At 36.2% G+C, this 16,938-nt stretch overlaps 2 protein-coding genes across 2 annotated transcripts; one reads left to right on the top strand and one right to left on the bottom strand.

Moving 5' to 3' along the window:
- The first annotated feature begins 10,391 nt into the window (after nucleotides 1-10,391).
- LOC140763347 (uncharacterized) lies at nucleotides 10,392-11,629 on the top strand. The gene is made up of 2 exons (XM_073101496.1): nucleotides 10,392-11,286; nucleotides 11,393-11,629. Exon 1 carries the CDS (start codon nucleotides 10,799-10,801, stop codon nucleotides 11,264-11,266), a length of 468 nt encoding a protein of 155 aa, XP_072957597.1. The 5' UTR covers nucleotides 10,392-10,798; the 3' UTR covers nucleotides 11,267-11,286; nucleotides 11,393-11,629.
- A 2,889-nt stretch (nucleotides 11,630-14,518) lies between these two features.
- Nucleotides 14,519-16,425, bottom strand: LOC140763810 (protein PHLOEM PROTEIN 2-LIKE A10-like). Its single transcript, XM_073102165.1, has one exon. It carries the CDS (start codon nucleotides 16,172-16,174, stop codon nucleotides 14,954-14,956), a length of 1,221 nt encoding a protein of 406 aa, XP_072958266.1. The 5' UTR covers nucleotides 16,175-16,425; the 3' UTR covers nucleotides 14,519-14,953.
- Nucleotides 16,426-16,938: the final 513 nt, after the last annotated feature.

Raw genomic sequence — 16,938 nt, 5'->3', positions numbered from 1 at the left:
CAGCAAGCCGGATCCGGGCTAGCAGGCTAACCCGGATTGTCCAAGCACAAGATGGTACAAAGATCCGAGGGAAGAGGCCTGGCTAGGTCCAGCCCACCCGGGGCCCCTGCCACCTTCCCCCGGCAAGCCGCCCAGTCGGCCACCCTATTTGCCTCTCTGAAAACAGCTACTACAGTCCACTCCCTACACTCACTAAGTAGGCCATGGCATTCGTCCATGATGTTTCTAATGCACCACGGAGGAGCTTTCTCTCTCCGCAGGATTCCAGCGAGCTCCCGGGAGTCGACTTCCAGCGCTAACCGGCTCATCTTGCCCACCGAGATGGTAAAATTAACAAGTCCACGGGGTGGTATTAAAGGTGCCTCCTTTTTGGCTAACGATTTGGTCGATGGTGGGTTGCACGAGATGAGCATGAAAGGTTCGGTGCACACCAAAAACAATGGAGATTTTCTTAGTCTTTGTTTATATTTTTCTCATGAGCCAACCCCCAAAGCTGTTGCTTTTCTATGAATAGACGTTAGCAAACTACAACAAGTTAGCAACATGATTACAAGAGAATAAAATAGATCTAGGAGGCATTGCACCAATTTGATACACTTACAATGATCAATAATTTATATCGTATGTATGTTAGGTGACAGGTCCACCCAAAAGCTTAGTTATATTATATTAAGTAACCAAACAAACCAACCCTGACATATAGTAGATAATCAATTAATTAACTTAAAAACTTATATTATTAGATAACAAACTGACATATAAAAAAATAACATGATGCGCCCAACACTAGAAATTAGAAATAACAACTAATTAATCATGTTTGAACTTATCAGTTAGAGAGAAAAATCTAACTGACATGATGCGCGCAACACTAAAAATTAGAAAATAACAACTAGCTCATGAGATATAAGCCTAGCGACTTCTAGAAAAAAAATTAGCTATATTACTATAATTATTAATGAACGATCAATAATATATATCATACTTTAATAAAATAGTGATCAGATAGCTAAAGAAACTCGTAGTGTATGAGTGTTTTTGACTTCAAATTTAATAGCATCGATTTAACTGAAAAACCTTTAAGATAAGATATATTATTCTTTTTAACACTTGAAAATTGCAATGCTAATAAATATCAAAAGTTCGAGGATAAAGAGAAGGATATATATATATATAAGAGGGACCTTTGGGACACATGGGCTGCTTGCATAGTAGGGAATAAAGCCATACCTTTGGACTTAAGAAAAGTTGGGAGTTTGCAGGCAATTGTTCCAACTATGTGGTCTTCTTGAATGTTTCCAGGTCTTGCAGAAGAAGGGAGTAGAAGAAAGAGACGTGGCTAATTAAAGCACTACACTCTTTCTGTCCCAATTCTTTCCTTTCCTTTACTTCTTTCCTTTAGGTTGAGAAAGAGATCATATTGCAAAGCTAATTGACACTGGCAGTTGCTAAAAGGAAAAGATATGGCCCTCCAAAATGGGCAGATGGTGGCCTATGGGGATAGGTCAAGTGTGCGCATTGGGCTCATTGAATTGGATATGGGGTTATATATATATAATTACATATAAAACTACCCTCTTAGATGTGCCTAAGAGATGGATGGTTGCATGACATATTCTTTTGTTTTATTTTATTATCAGCTAATTGCTCATTTACATATCATATTGGCCTTTTTAACTATCGAAAACTTTCAAAATATCACTTTCATCAGTTATTATTAGATTTTTTTTTAAAATTAATTGAGAGTAAATTGGTCCGTCAAAAGAATAGATATTTTTTTTATAGTTTAAGAGATAAATGTGTACTACAAAAAAAATGTACGTTAAAATGAGCAATAATTCATAGGCTTAAATTTTGAATAAACTTTTTTTTTTTTGTTTGCTTCTCGATATAGTTAATAATAATACTCGTATATTATGAACCTTTCCGCTGGACAACTATGTTTAAACGTTGCTTGATGAGTTTTATTATTCACAGCTACTGGTTCAAAGACATGGCTGCTTTGATTCACAAATCATAGGAGCTTCTTAAATATTTAGAGAAGCAGATTGTACATTTATTTCTTTAGTCAAAGAATTAAACTATTTGTAATGAACTATAGTCGGTCTGAATCATTGAAGATATTCCAAACACCTCTTAAGTTAGGTTTTTACTATCTTTTTTATCAATAAATTATCACTTATTTACCCTTATATATATATATATTTTGGATGAAGAAAAAAAAAATCCAGTTTATTATCTTCCTAGGGTATATTTTGGTATATTTTTTTTACTATGTCTATGATGTCAGAAAGTTGAGAAACAAAAAAGATGACGATAGTTTTGTATTTATCTCTTTAAATTATACTACGTGCATGTATTTGATATTAGAGTCTATATATATATTATCTCCCAAGGGTGCATATTCTAGAACTGAACAACCCAAAAGATATCCACGTCTGTGGTGGGTCTGCTGCATTAAATGATATGCTCGACAAGCTTTTCTTTCGTCAAAAGATGTAAAAGTAAAGTTAAAATAAGAAGGAAAAAAAAAATAAAGAAATCCTTTTCCTTTTCTTCTTCTTTCAGGTGGATATAAGTCCTAAGATTTCCGCAATCTCCTTTTCCAAATCATACATCCAAATGATAAGGTTGGTCAGAAATAATAGTCTTTTTTTTAGAAGAATAATCTTTTTTGAGTTTGTTGATTGCTTGAGTTGGTAGAGTATACAATCATATGTCAAATCTCAACATAGTTTGAGGAAATAATTTTTGTATAAAATATAAAATTTACTTTGTATGTAATAACCCTATAAACGGCATGGCAAGCTTGTATATTAAATTTAATAGGGTTATAAAAGATTAATAAATATAAAAGTATAGCCTAAAAATATATATATAATTATAGGCGCATTGTGTCGTGCAAACAATCTGAAAGAGGGGAGGATAGCGAAAGCGATGCTCAATCATCCACGATACAATCCAATTGAAATAGTAATAAATTAGGGTTAATCAAATATTAGCTAAGTTAATATTAATAAAAAAATAAAAATCTATAATTAAGATGCTAGGTGTAGAGAACTTCTAATATCTAAGTTAATCACAAATAAAAAATTCTAAATATATATAAATCACAAAAAAGAGAGAATAAGAGACGAGATTTACGTAATTCGGTAATGTGCCTATATTCACGGGCGATGCAAAATTTTAATCTACTAATAGAGATGCAAATACAAGTGTTTATAAGCTTTAATATCTCTTAATATAATAGAGGAGTGCCTTCTCACAAAGTCTTCTTATGTTGCAAAACCCTCTTTATTTCTCTATTTATTTTTCTCCTAAAATCCAACAAAAAATATTTATAGAGTGACTTATTCGAATGCTGATTGCAAACATATTTTACAGACTATTCGAATAGATGAACAAAATTTAATCGCCCGTGCATCATTGGTAACACGTTCTAATATATTTTAAATACTGGGCTCATCCAAACTCTCATATAATTCAACGTCGAAAAGAAAATTTAGAATGCCAGCAATATACAATAAACTTGTTGATAAGTTCGAATGGTTTTCTTGAATAGAGTTCAATTTTTAATAATATTGTGTATAATTTGGAGGTTAATTGAAGACATATATCACATAAACAAGAAAAGTTTGGTGGATGTCACGTCTCAATATTAGATGACAATGAGGTTGATGTAATTCATAGTCAAATGAGCATAAATATTATATGATTTTAAGTGGAGTAAAGCATTTGGCAGCCATTAGATATTTGATTACGAGATATTAATTAACTTAGACCAGATTGACATAACTTATGATTACATACAAAGCTCCAAAAGCTCCTAAGCGTCTTCAATTGCATATGAGAGAATGGAAAACAAATTAACAATATTAAATTTAGGAAAAGGGATAAGAATCCTGATCGTTTATGATATGTTTAGTTGCTATAAAATAACATTTAAGAAAAATAACTAATTTTAATAAAATGACTTTCTCCATTAAGAAAAAAAATAGATCTACTTTTAATAGATACAAAAGTTATTTTTTAAAAACAATTTTTGCAATCAAATATTGAATGTAGAGAAATTTTAAAATAATTATTTCTTCCCTTATTTTCTAGTAACTAAATATCCCATTGCTTAATTCACTTAATTAGAAGTTCACCGACATTAATAATTATTCATGTCAGTCTCAAATCTGCTTTAATTTTAAAAATAAATTAAAAATATGGTTAATTACAGTAAGTCCTCGAAGCTATAGCCCACTTTCATATCCACTTTCTCATTTATTTATTGTTATACTTCGACCACTTTAACTACTTAATACTTTTTAAATATTAATAAAAAAAATCAAATAACTATCATAAGTTTCACTCTAATTTTTTTTTTTGAAAAAATAGGAGTAAAATAGTTCCTAAATTGCTTAAAATGAATCACTGGACAGTGTGATATTTTTAATTAAAAGAATTTAATGAATAACTAACATGAAAGTATTTTAGAGGTTTTACACAGTTAAGAAACTCAACATATCATGAAAAATAATGTGGGATTCTTATGAAAATAAATAATAGTTCAAACGAGTTTAGATATAATTATTCCTATTAAGTATATAGAAATTTATATTAATCTTATTCTAATTTTCCTATCTAAATAAATTGTAATATTTATTTAAGAAGTCTTTCACCTCTTCTGTGAGTTTTCACATATGCTAGACCATCCGTAATGTAGGTTAGCTATTAGATAGCAAAAATAGTGGTTTTAGGGAGATTAATAATTAATAACTACATAGAAAACAGAGAGAGAAAAAAAAACCTAAAGACAACTTTCAATGGTTCTCTTACTCTACTAGTGAAGATAATAACGATAACTTTATTTTGAAAAACTTTGGTTTATATATATATATAGTTTCTTTAAAAAATATTGTTTAGTTTTAGATTATAATTCCTCAATATGAAATTCAATTAAACTATCTCAAGTAATGCTCCCTTAGATCAATATTAGAGGAGTTTGTAAAAATGGCGAGCTTGATCGAGCTTGGGTTATGATTGAGGTTAGTTTGAAAGTAATTTTGAGTCTAAATTTAATCTACAAACTCAACTTGGTGGAAGTCTAACCAAGCTTAAGTCGAGCTTGATCTAAGATCGAGCTTAAAGGACTCAATCGTTATGAATTTAAATTCAAGCCTGGTTCAAATGGTAATCAAGTTATCTCAAATTTGATTTGAGTACGGATTAATCGATTAGTTGTTAATATGTATTCTAACTATTGGTGTAGTATGTGGTGGTTGGACACATAAATCCATTAACTTTAAATAAGCTTTAAACGAGTTACTAAAGCTGAGCTATTAATTAGTTAGTTGAGTTAAATTGAGTTGAGTTTTAAATAAGCTCGTCTTAATTACCTCACCAAGCTAAACTCATTAAACACGATTCTAATTATTTTCTAATTGAGCATGAGTTTAAATGTTTAACTCAATTTTTAGCTTGTGTTCGAGTTTGATAACATTATAGTGTTTGACTAGTTGACAACCCTAATTTGTAATACATTCTTCAATAAGCTTCTCTATCTCACAAAACTTGGCAATGTACTAAAATGAAAAGATTTTAATAATAATTTTGATATAAATTTTTTTAGCGATATATATATATATATGTATATGTGTGTGTGTGTGTGTAATTAATTGTCTAACTAAGCTTTCAACCTCTTCCACGTCCAGGTTTAATTTTTGCTATCCACCTTCTTTCCCTGATAAGGGATCGAAAAGTTGGATAACTACGTACCCATAATAAAATCGAGAATAACGTTTCTCCCTTATCCAACATAAGAAAAAGGTGCAAGATATATAAGTAGAAGGAAAGAATATATGCATGACAAGCTGAAAAAGAATAGAATATAAAAAAGTTATAAACCACAAATGAAACCAAACTCAAAGGCAAGAGCCAAGATACATAACAATCATACATTAATACAACCATGGAAGAATAAAAGATATATATAATAGCATTAATATTACACTAATTCCATTTTTGTTAAGAGAAAAAGAAGAAGAAGAAGAAGTAGTAGAAAGTCTTCTATTTATCATCCATGAAATCCTCAAAACACCCTCCGCTTCTCCTCTTCACCCTCCCCCTCCTATTCCTCACCTGGCCTCTCCAACGGCCGCCGCCGACCCGAGCATTGCCGTCGTCGTAGATCAACGGCAACTCCGGCAGCTCGTCGCGATCGTCGTCGTCATCGGTGCTAATGTTGATGCACGAGCACCGCTCCAACGACGCGAAGAAGGCGGCGGCGACGCCGTTGCCGACCCACGTGGCGACCCGGTCGAGCCGCCCGCACATGGACAGGCCGTGCTCCGGCGGCAACTGGCGAGCCCGGGGCTCGCCGGAGCCGCCCCTTAGGGTGAAGAAGTTGGCGCTTCTCGGATTGGAGGTGGTTAAGGTAGGCATATGAGCTCAGGATCCAAAGGTTTGGAGCAACAGAAAGCTTCCTTTGTGGTTCCTTAAAGAAGCCCACTTGAGGTCTATTATACCAGCTGAAAAAGGAGCTGCCTTTTTCCAATTCTACCCTCGTATGTTCTCATATTTACTAATGTACCTTAACTGAATCCTAGCATGTCCTTTTGTTGTGTGTTACTTATGAAGTAAAAAAGAAAATAATAATAATAATAACCCTATGTTTTATTTTTATTATTAGTTGCAGCTATCGTATTAAATTTAACTCAAAATGATAAAAAAAAAAAAAAGCTTAGATTTGCAAGGTAAAATAGAAATAAAATCCATACTTAATTTGGTCCATTTTTAACCTACACCTATCTAGATTGGTCATTAGTGATCTAAAAGGGGTGCAAGATTCCTGCCTCCAATTGCAATAATTTCTATTGGGTGGTCATAGAATACCCTCTTAAAAGTTAGCATGCGTGAAGAGTTTAAGCATCTCAAAATAGGAGTGTCATATGATAAAATTAATTAAACTTTGATTAGAATAGTGTAGGTGATCAATAATTATGGACTTGGAATAAAGAATCACATGATGCCACCCAATGGTGGAGGCCAGTGCTCCCCATCATGGGCTATTAGAACAATCGAGTAGTCTCATCTCACCACCCTGATCATGAGTGTCTCTCCCTTTTTCCTAAACAACCAAAAAAGTAATCCAAGTTTTGAATTAGTTTAGTTGAGTTAGTCTGTGATGTCTCACTGTTGTCAAAGGACCTTTGTAAGATACTAATTTAAGTTTTTTTAATCTTATCTTGAAATGGAGAGGATAGGATGGAGACCGAGATGGAATTGCAAGTGGAAGCAGTAGCTACTGATTTGATCTTTTTCATTACTCCATTGTTGATCAAATTTGAAGGAAATAATTGGAGAAGAAGTTTTTAGCTTTGGGGAGGAGAGGAGAGGAGAGGAGAGGACGAGAAAGATGGGCGGCTCTCAAGAGCTCAAAAGCCCATTCCAACACAAGCTAGATTTCTCGGGCCAAAATCATATATAATTCGGGTCCGAAGCCTATTTGGTTGGTACCGGATTTATCTCTTTATGACCTAGTTTGAGACCCTATTTCTCTTTACCTCTTGTTTTGGCCCTCCTCTTTGTCTTCTACTTCTCCCTCTTATGTCACGACGGCCTATGTTGCATTGGTTTCCTCATCTTTGCCATCCCCAATAAATAGAACCCAAAACTTTTAATTTAGATCTTGACCGAAGAGTCTACAGATTCAACGCAGATTATGCTCACTCGAAAATCGACTTTTTTTTTCTTTTTTCCTTCAACATCTAGCTTGGATTAACCTATGTGTGTACCGTTCTTTTCGAATATCATTACGAGGGAAATCATTCACATTCTATTTGATAAATTTCTTATTGACATACTGACATCTGATATAGCAGGATAAAAATATAAAAAACTCTCGTATGTATGTGTGACGTGGCGAGAGGCCCTTAATATTCACGTGATCAGCTCATGCCAACCATGCCTGGATGCCCTAATGTAGCCGATTCACTACATGCCCAATTTTGGTTTAATACTCGTTGTCAAATTCCCTATCATTGATCTCCATATCAACTACATGGATATTGGAAAGAGTGAAAGGATCACTTGATTAAGAGATCTAAAAAGTTATTAATTCACCGTTTAAAAGCATCTGGTTGAGCCTCTACAACCATATCAACTTTTGAGAAAGGTTTTGAGGTTTGGATGTCCTCCAATATTATCTTAGTCTACATAATATTTTTATTTTGTTATCGCATTGAGAAGCAAATTAACGTAATAATAATGTATGAAATACTTTAAAAGCTTAAGCTAATAAAAAAATTTGATAAAAGTATCATAGTTTAGGATCTTAGTTTAAATTATCTAAAACGTGTCAATCTTCATCTATTTTTTAAATACAAATTAACTTGTTACACTTTATATGATACTAGTAGAGAAGTGAATAATACTATATAGCCTATTGACTCAATTTTGACTTTGATCTATGAACACAAAGCTCGAGGAATTTGGAGATATTCACATTTTGTCAATGCCTACACAAAGGAGCAAGATTAAAAAAAAAACTGTGTCTTATTACCCTTAATCAATTTTCAACACCCTAATAAAAATTATAATGATATTTGTTCTAGATAAGGGACTAAAAAGAAGACGACATTGTTATATTTACTTTAATATTAATGAAGAGAAAACCCTAAAAAACTTTCATGAATGGAAGCTTCATGTGAATAGCAACTAAGGAATAATTAAACATCTATCTCAACATCTCCATACATAATGTTAGGTTAATAAGTCAAAAAATGTATGCTAAGATAACTTGTTTAATTTCTTTACACTACTATTGTAGAACCTATGTGGGCTTGTTTATATATATATATATTGTTAGTCCTATGACATTAGAGCTACTTTTTCTGAAAGTCATTAGTTTAAAATTTTATTAGCATATTATTAGTCCATTACTTAATAAATTAAGCCCTTGAATCAGCTAACTATTTAACAACACTATCTAGCAAAGTATTGTTAATGACTAAACTATTCTGAGAGAAGAAGCTACATTGAAATTAAACTTTACTTAGAGTCTAAGGCCCATGATTAGATGTAATCATTGAATTGAAATATATAGAGAGAAATAGGGCTTGCAATTAAAATTAAAAGGGATGTATTAAAAGTAAAATATAAGAGTGGAACCATAAACAAAAATAGGGTGTATTTGATAAATGTGTCTTAATAAAGACAATGAAAGGTATTACACTATAATAAACATAAAATACAGGGTGCTATATATAAATTTGCTAATATTCTAAAACCCTAATCCCGATTCCCGATGCAGCAGAGCCGCAAATCTGACGAGTTTTCCGGGCGATACCAACGAGGGATTTACTCCGATGGCAATAAGGAGGGGTTAAAAGGAAAGCAAATAATTGCACATTAAATGCGAATATGGTATGCTCGAATCCTCTCTCTCTCTCTCTCTCTCTCTCTCTCTCTCTCTCTCTCTCTCTCTCTCTCTCTCTCTCTCTCTTTCCATCTTACCAACTATTTAAACCTCTCTTACGCACCTCTCCTCCAATTCACCGAAGAAAGTTTTCCTTCAGCCCAAACCATCAACAATGTCCAAGAAAATAACCCTTTTGTTCATAATAGCCCTCCTCCTCTTTGTTTCCCTCACCCAGGCTGCCAGAATTGAACCAAAGGAACCCAAGAAGAGCTCTCTTGAGGTAACATTCCAAAGTCTAGCGTTTAGTTTATATGCATGTCTATGTACTCTTAGTTCTTTTTTAGTTTGTGATATGTTAAGTGAGCTTCTTCTTGTAGGGTGTTGAAGAGGGGGCTTCTGATAGAGTTGAAGGATGTGAGGGAGAAGGAGAGGAGGAGTGCTTGATGAGGAGGACTCTTAATGCCCACATTGACTACATCTACACCCAGGGGAAGCATGGCTAGTGGGGTTTAGATTTGTGGGCTTTGTTACTAATTAATAAAGGTGTTTATCTTCTGTAATCCTACCTATGCTATCTGAATGGTACTATGAACTAGAATAAGAATTCTATAGAAACTTATTTGATTTCGAATTTGGTTGGTTTTAAAGGGTTGATCTCTTTTGTATTAGTTTCTTTGTTTGGTTTTGTTTTTGTTTGTTTTGCATGCATGCATGCAATCTCTCCCCTCGATTAGAAACTTTTTAGGGGTGGATATAATTTAATACACTAATTCCTAAGTTAATGCCTGGCTGAACTATATAACTACGTAATAATAATACTACCTGTGATAAGATTCCGCATAAGTAGTAATTGATATTTAATAGAATTTTTCTTGAAGCAGTATATATATATATATATTATGACTCATGAGTTGGCTTCCTTTGGTTCATGTATAAAGTCTTTTAAGAATAATTTTTAAATTAGATAATTAGTCAATCCTTAAACGAAAAGAGTCATAGCACTCAAATAAGAGTAAGGTATATTTGATATAGCAAGACTTTTGGTGATCGTCGTTACATAGTTGAGAGAGTTAAAATGTGTAGCAGAAATTTAAGAATTAGCAATAGATTAGGGAATTACTATAAACTTAATCACACCTGGAAACCTAACAACATTCGAAGTGTTCGATCTGAAAATTGCAATGTGTGAAATGTAAATCCATCTAAATGTAAGGTGTTAAATGCATAATTATTCACCTAATCTTATGCCGCTTTAGTATTCCCGCCAAATATCACCGATTCCACCGCCCTCGGCCTTCCCGCACTTTACCCAATCCGGACAACAAAACGAGTCTCTTCAGTCTTCAAATCCGGACCGGGGAATCGAGGAGGAGACGGAGTTAGGGGTAATCGATGGGGAATCGCCATCACAGGAGGAGATACTGGCTCCTAAAGACGGAGCCAAAGGAGTGGTCATGGGAGGACCAGCGATCCAACGGCGGGATCTCGCAGTGGGACGGCGTCCGCAACCGCCAAGCCATCAACCACATGAAGTCCATGGCCCCCGGCGACCGCTGTTTCTTCTACCACTCCGGCGCCGGCGCCGTCGGCCGCCGGATCGTCGGCGTCGTCGAGGTCGTCAAGCCTTGGTACGCCACCGATGATGGCGGGAAGGAGGGGGCGGTGGACGTCCGGGAGATCGGCGAGATGCGGCGTCCCGTCGAACTCGAGGAGATCAAGGAAGCGGCGAGGGAGAAGGAGATGAAGGGGTTCGCGCTGCTACGGCAGCCGCGGCTTTCGGTGGTGCCGGTGTCGGATGAGATCTGGGAAAGGATCTGCGAGATGGGAGGAGGATTTCGGGAAGAGGAAGAAGAGGGGTAGGGTTTCGAGGATAGGAGGAGGTAATTAAGCTTACCGCTTGGTTTCCTTTACCTTAAATTTAAGTTGTAGATAGAATTGGAGTGCTTAGTGTCGTGAAATGAATAGGGTTTGTTCCACATTCTGCAGGTTGAAGATTAGAAGACGAGCCAAGCCATCAACTTTGGAGAGCAAGGAAGTGATAAATATATCATCCGTCTTCTACTCTTTTGTTTTACTTGGATATCGCCATGTAATTAATGGTAGTAGGTAGCTAGCAATTTTGGCTTTCCTTTGTGCTCTTTGCTGGCTTTAATTTTGATGGTCGGTCTATACGACCATCTTTTGTTTAAAGTAAAACGTGTCTGCGAAATAAATTCTCTTCCCTTGCCATTTTGTCTCCATTTCCATTTCCACGGATTCCTTTCCTGGAACACTTTGCAAAGATGGCGAAAACCCAAAATTTGTCCATGAAGCAGGTAAAATGAAAGACAAAACTTAGATGATCAGATGCAGAAGGCTAGGATTAATCAAGATTTAGCTTCCAGGTTCCAACCATGATAGATGAAGATAACATCAAATTAATGTAGAACAATGCATAATAGCATAACTAAACAGATGACATGCCAAAAGAGAGACGGACTTGAGTAAAATATAAATAAACAGATAGACTTGCAGGTTAAATTTCAGAAGGGCATCTTCTTTCAACTAATGTAGCTACATATGTGCGCGATAGATGACAATGTTAAGAAATACATGTTACCTGTCATTGCAATTGAAATTACTATACAAAAAGGTTATATATATTAGTATTAGATTTTGGTGAATGCAAGTCTATATATGTAGTCTGTATATGACTAGAAGTAAACTTCTTCTAAGGGGCTAAGTGATCACACAGACGGGAAACAACCGCAAGATCTCATTGTTGAAGCTAACATTCAGTTCTGAGGGAAGTGTTCCATAAATACTATGACTCAGAGAATCATTTATACCACCAACCAAAATATAAAGTAGTCAGCAGATCAGGAAACAAACACTAGATAATAGCAAAAGATTGTGCAGCTAACTCAGTTAATCTCTATCCATATCGACAAACCAATTTATAAGAAAACTAATCACGATGAACATGACAGGTGCTCACTCTTGTAAATCATTATACATTACCAAGGATAGTTTGAAATACAAGTTCAGGTTCTCTAGAACTAAAAATACTATAAGAAACAGAATTAAGTCAAGACTTACATAGATAAATGATAGTGAAAATTTTCAATAGCACACAAAATATAGTTAGAGCCCTCAATAAGAATGAGGTGCTGAGGTTCAAGCCTTAGTGTGGTGCTCATTTTCAGGAAAGCTGATATTTCTCTCCATTGCAGTCTTCAACTGCTCGTGGATGGTTATCTTGTCTTTGGCAACCACTAGTGGATGGTATGGAGCTAAAAGTGCCTCGTGTTTCAAGCGTTAGCCCATAATCCAATCTATGGGCTCACAAATAATCAGAGAAAGAAAGACTAAAAAGAACAGATTTTCTGCAAACAGTAAAGATAACAGAGATACTCCATACAAAATTTCAGCTGACAAATTTGCTTGTGCAAGTAGCAGCTTTACAAGAAACATAGTATATAAGAGATAAAGGGACATGTAGACACTCCAATAACTCATAAGCAAACACCCATACAGCATTTAGTACTTATTTGGCCCCCAAAATGTCATCATAAAATTTTGCTAAATGCGTACCAAGAGAAGTTTCTGGAATCAATAAATTGAAACAAATATGGATGGAAAGGCAATAGTAAATTCTCTTCACCCTTTGATACCAAAGGATGATCCCTAAAAAAGATTATATTAAACCAGATTCAATAAGACTACATCACCAATCTTCCAAAAGCCTATCATATATCATCTTCAATTAAGCCTTATAGTAGAGGAACATTAGCAGAATGACAACTTTATGTTTCCTAAGGCAGCAATATGAGAGCATGTGATGATATTATAGATTCTTATGAAGAGAAAGGAAAATTGCTAAAATTGCCAGAATGGTGCATTTCACTCAGTATTAGCAGGCCAGAGCAGCAAATGCTAGTCCTTGATTCCAGAGGAACTCTCACTCTGCTGATCAAAAGGATTTCTCATACACCAATGCAATGTCTTGTACAAGGTGTGACTCAGTACTTAGAACAGGCTAGGATGAACTAAAAGTACAGTCCTCTGAAATCATTTGATCTTGCAATTAGAAAGTTGGATCAATAACTGAATAACCTCACGAGCGTAGAATCCATCAGCTTAAGCATATTCTCTGCACTGTCTTTGATAAGGAAGATGGAAATTACTTTTCCATTAAGATGTTCATCAGATATTTGCCAAACGATATACTAAGTGGTTCAGTTAATTCCAAGGTTTGTAATTACTAAAATGGTAATATTGGTTACCATCTAAATTGCTTTGACCAGAGGACTAATGAGCAAGATTTTCCTTTTTTTTTCTTGAGAATAGGCAAACTATTGACCTCGATGTTAATCTGGCATCTCTTCCAAACAAACTTATGGACATGATAGATTGGACAGAATTTGTAGGTAGATCCTCATGAAAGTCATCTCAAAGCTAAAATTACGGGCACATCTGATGCCTCATGAATTTCTTGATGGTTTCATCATTTAATCAAATTCAACCTATTCCCTAGTGATCACTTTGAGAAGATGTTCCCCTCAGGAATGCATGTATCACACAATCAAGTGTCTCCCCAAATAAATTTTCATACTGTACAAGAAAATGAAGAACATATTTCTCACAACAACTGAAGGTTGAGACCAAAATACATGGAGAAAATAGTGGGAAACAACTACATCATGAAGAGAACGGAATCTTGACTAACATAGCACAAATAGGCCATGAAGCCAATTCCCTTATCTCTGTGCATCACATATGCAACACTAAGTGTTTATGTCTTAAACATATTAAAAGAACATATGTTCAGCATTCAAGGGGAAAGAACTGACATAAAACAACAAATTACAGACTAATGAATAGAATCAAAGGTATGCAAATACCATAAGAGGAGATGCTTACTAAATTTCACTATAAATAACTATACATACAACAGGATATACTGTCTAGAGACCTATCTTTTGCCTTCTACAGACCACCTAGCATAGATGTTTGACCAAAAATTTAATGACTGTTTGCACCGTGTATTTCTAAATGATGACTTGCTAATTATCGTACTATGATTAAAAATAGTTCAACAGATAAAAGACGGCCATATTGCTTAGTGAAAGAATATAATACTCAACCACCATACTACTTGCAGAACCATAATAAGAACACATGACTTGAATATGACAATGGACACTAATCATACATCGGAAAAGACAGAAAATAAAATAAAAGGGTAAGACGAGATAAGATATAAGAAAATAAAGGTAAGTATATCTAACTATAAATTCTCCTCTGCAGGAATATGACAAGTTTACAATCATTCTTCATGCATTATATTCATGTTCACGTTACTTTTATGAGAGAAAACAGGATTGCCGTTTCGTTTACATGTACAAACAGTATGTTCCCATGTAACTTCATACTTGAAGATCTTTGGAATGTTTAGGTCACCATCTTCATATTGTAGAAAGAAGATGGCTCTTTTGGAAGAGTAAAGGTAAGAATTCTTACACGATCAGAGGATTCCATTTCAAGCTTGTAGATCCCATAATCAACTTACGCCAGCATTATAACGTTCGCCCCAGTTGACAATTGCAAGCACAAGGTGAAGCATATTGTAACGATAACCATAGATTTTGCAGTTATGTATCTCATCACTTCCAATCCCCTTTCGATCACCTCATTGTAAACAGCAGTAACACCCCTCTTAGTACCATCGTAAAGCTTCCACAACAGGAATTCAAGGAAAGACCTCACTGTCTCAAAAGTTACCCTTCCCGTGACATCAAGAACGAATTTCCGGTTGCTTGGCACCGCCAATGTCGACGAAACTGTATCAATCCACCTGCCACCACTCTTACTGCTAGTCCGACCTATAGGCTTGCTATCGCAAGCAACATCCTGTTCCCGCTCTTGCTCGTCTCCTTTGACTACATTCTCTGCGGTGCTCGAATTTTGGCCGCTGAGCACGTGATGGGAAGTCTTGACGAGGGTCTCGACAGCACCATTGCACACGCCAACTAACATGTCCTTCACCTTGGTCTCGTGCTTTGGGTTCGTGAGCCCAGAAAAGAGCTCATCGTAGGTATTAATATCCATTGTCTTGTCGAGGTACACCGCGACAGCCGTGCTCACGAACCGCTCGATGCAATGAGCCAACAAGTCCTTCGACTTATCGCTGCAGATCACCTCGACCCATTGTTCCGAGCTGCTTCCGCCGTTGGCTCCACCATCTGATCCATTCTCATAAAAGCCGATCACCAGATTCTTCGCGAAGCTTCCCGCCACCGTGGAGGCGAATCCGGACCCAGGAGCAGAGAATAGCTTATCGAGAAGCCGATCGGAGAAGTTAGACCCGCCCGTTTCTTGAATCGCTCCTCCGGAACCAGAGCCGGAGCGGTATCCACGGGCGACGCCACGGGTTAGGGCTTCAAGAATCCTAGAAAGGGAGCCGGAGAACTCATCAGACCTCACGATCTTTGAGATTTGCTTCAAGCTATGGGGAATCTCATCAGAGTCGGAGTGGAGGAATCGGCTGAGGTCGCAGGAGACGAGGGCAGCGGTCTCCGCAGTGGACGCGGCGGCGTCGGCGACGGCGCCAAGGGTTCCCGCTATCCTGGATAAGCTCCGCCGCTTACTGGCTACGGAGGGGAGGTGATAGATCTTGTAGGCGCCGTAACCGCCGGCGGTGGCGACGGCGAGGAGGAGCAGAAGCCTACGCCGCCGACGGGAGAACTCAATTACGTCCATGGGAGATAGGAATCGATCGAGATGCATCGATTGCGGTTAGGGTTTCGGGGATCGGGAGGAAGGAGGAGAAGGCGTTAGGGGGGATTTAATGGGGGCCACGTAGGGACTAGTAAACGTCGACCAGGGATTTTCTTTTATTATTAGGACATTTTTGGAATTAAAAAGAAAATAAGTGGCCACGAAATATAGCTTGCGGTGGTCGCCGAGGAGATCGAGGAGAAGGGGAGGGATGGAGACCGATTACTTCGCGCGAAGAAGACAAGAGGTAGGGGCAGTTTGGGGATAAAGAAAAAATGGGAGGGATAGAATAATATATAATACGAGGGATAATTGGATAAATGATACACACACACACACGCGCGCGATAGGGAGGTATCACACGAAAAAGGAAGACAGAAGGCGAGGTTTAACGACTTTAAAAGGCGAATAGGATAAGGCTCGTCTTTCTAGTTTCGACCCCTGCGAGGGGTTATCCGCGAATAGTGAAATCTATCCAGATTCCGGAGGAGACTTATTCTAAATTTGGCAACCATTAACTACCACCTAATTTAGAGAGAGTAAAAAGAGAGGAGAGGCTTGGTGGATCTTTTGGGGATAATTGTATCTAAATCTCTGTATTATTTGTCTCATTAGTTGTTTGTTTGATTTTATTTTTTTCAAAAAAATGATGTGATTAAATTTAAATGCTTTGAAAACTGTTTTAAAAAAAAAATTAAAATGATCATATAATATTCTTCATTTAATCACAATCTAGTTTATTTTATGCTAGATTGGCTTTGCATTTTTTTTTC

Source organism: Typha angustifolia, chromosome 7, assembly GCF_048772165.1.
Source record: "Typha angustifolia cultivar Huaian chromosome 7, ASM4877216v1, whole genome shotgun sequence".
Classification (NCBI taxonomy): Eukaryota; Viridiplantae; Streptophyta; class Magnoliopsida; order Poales; family Typhaceae; genus Typha; species Typha angustifolia.
The sequence above is the reverse complement of the archived record's forward strand: the minus strand, read 5'-3'. Positions and strand labels throughout refer to the sequence as shown.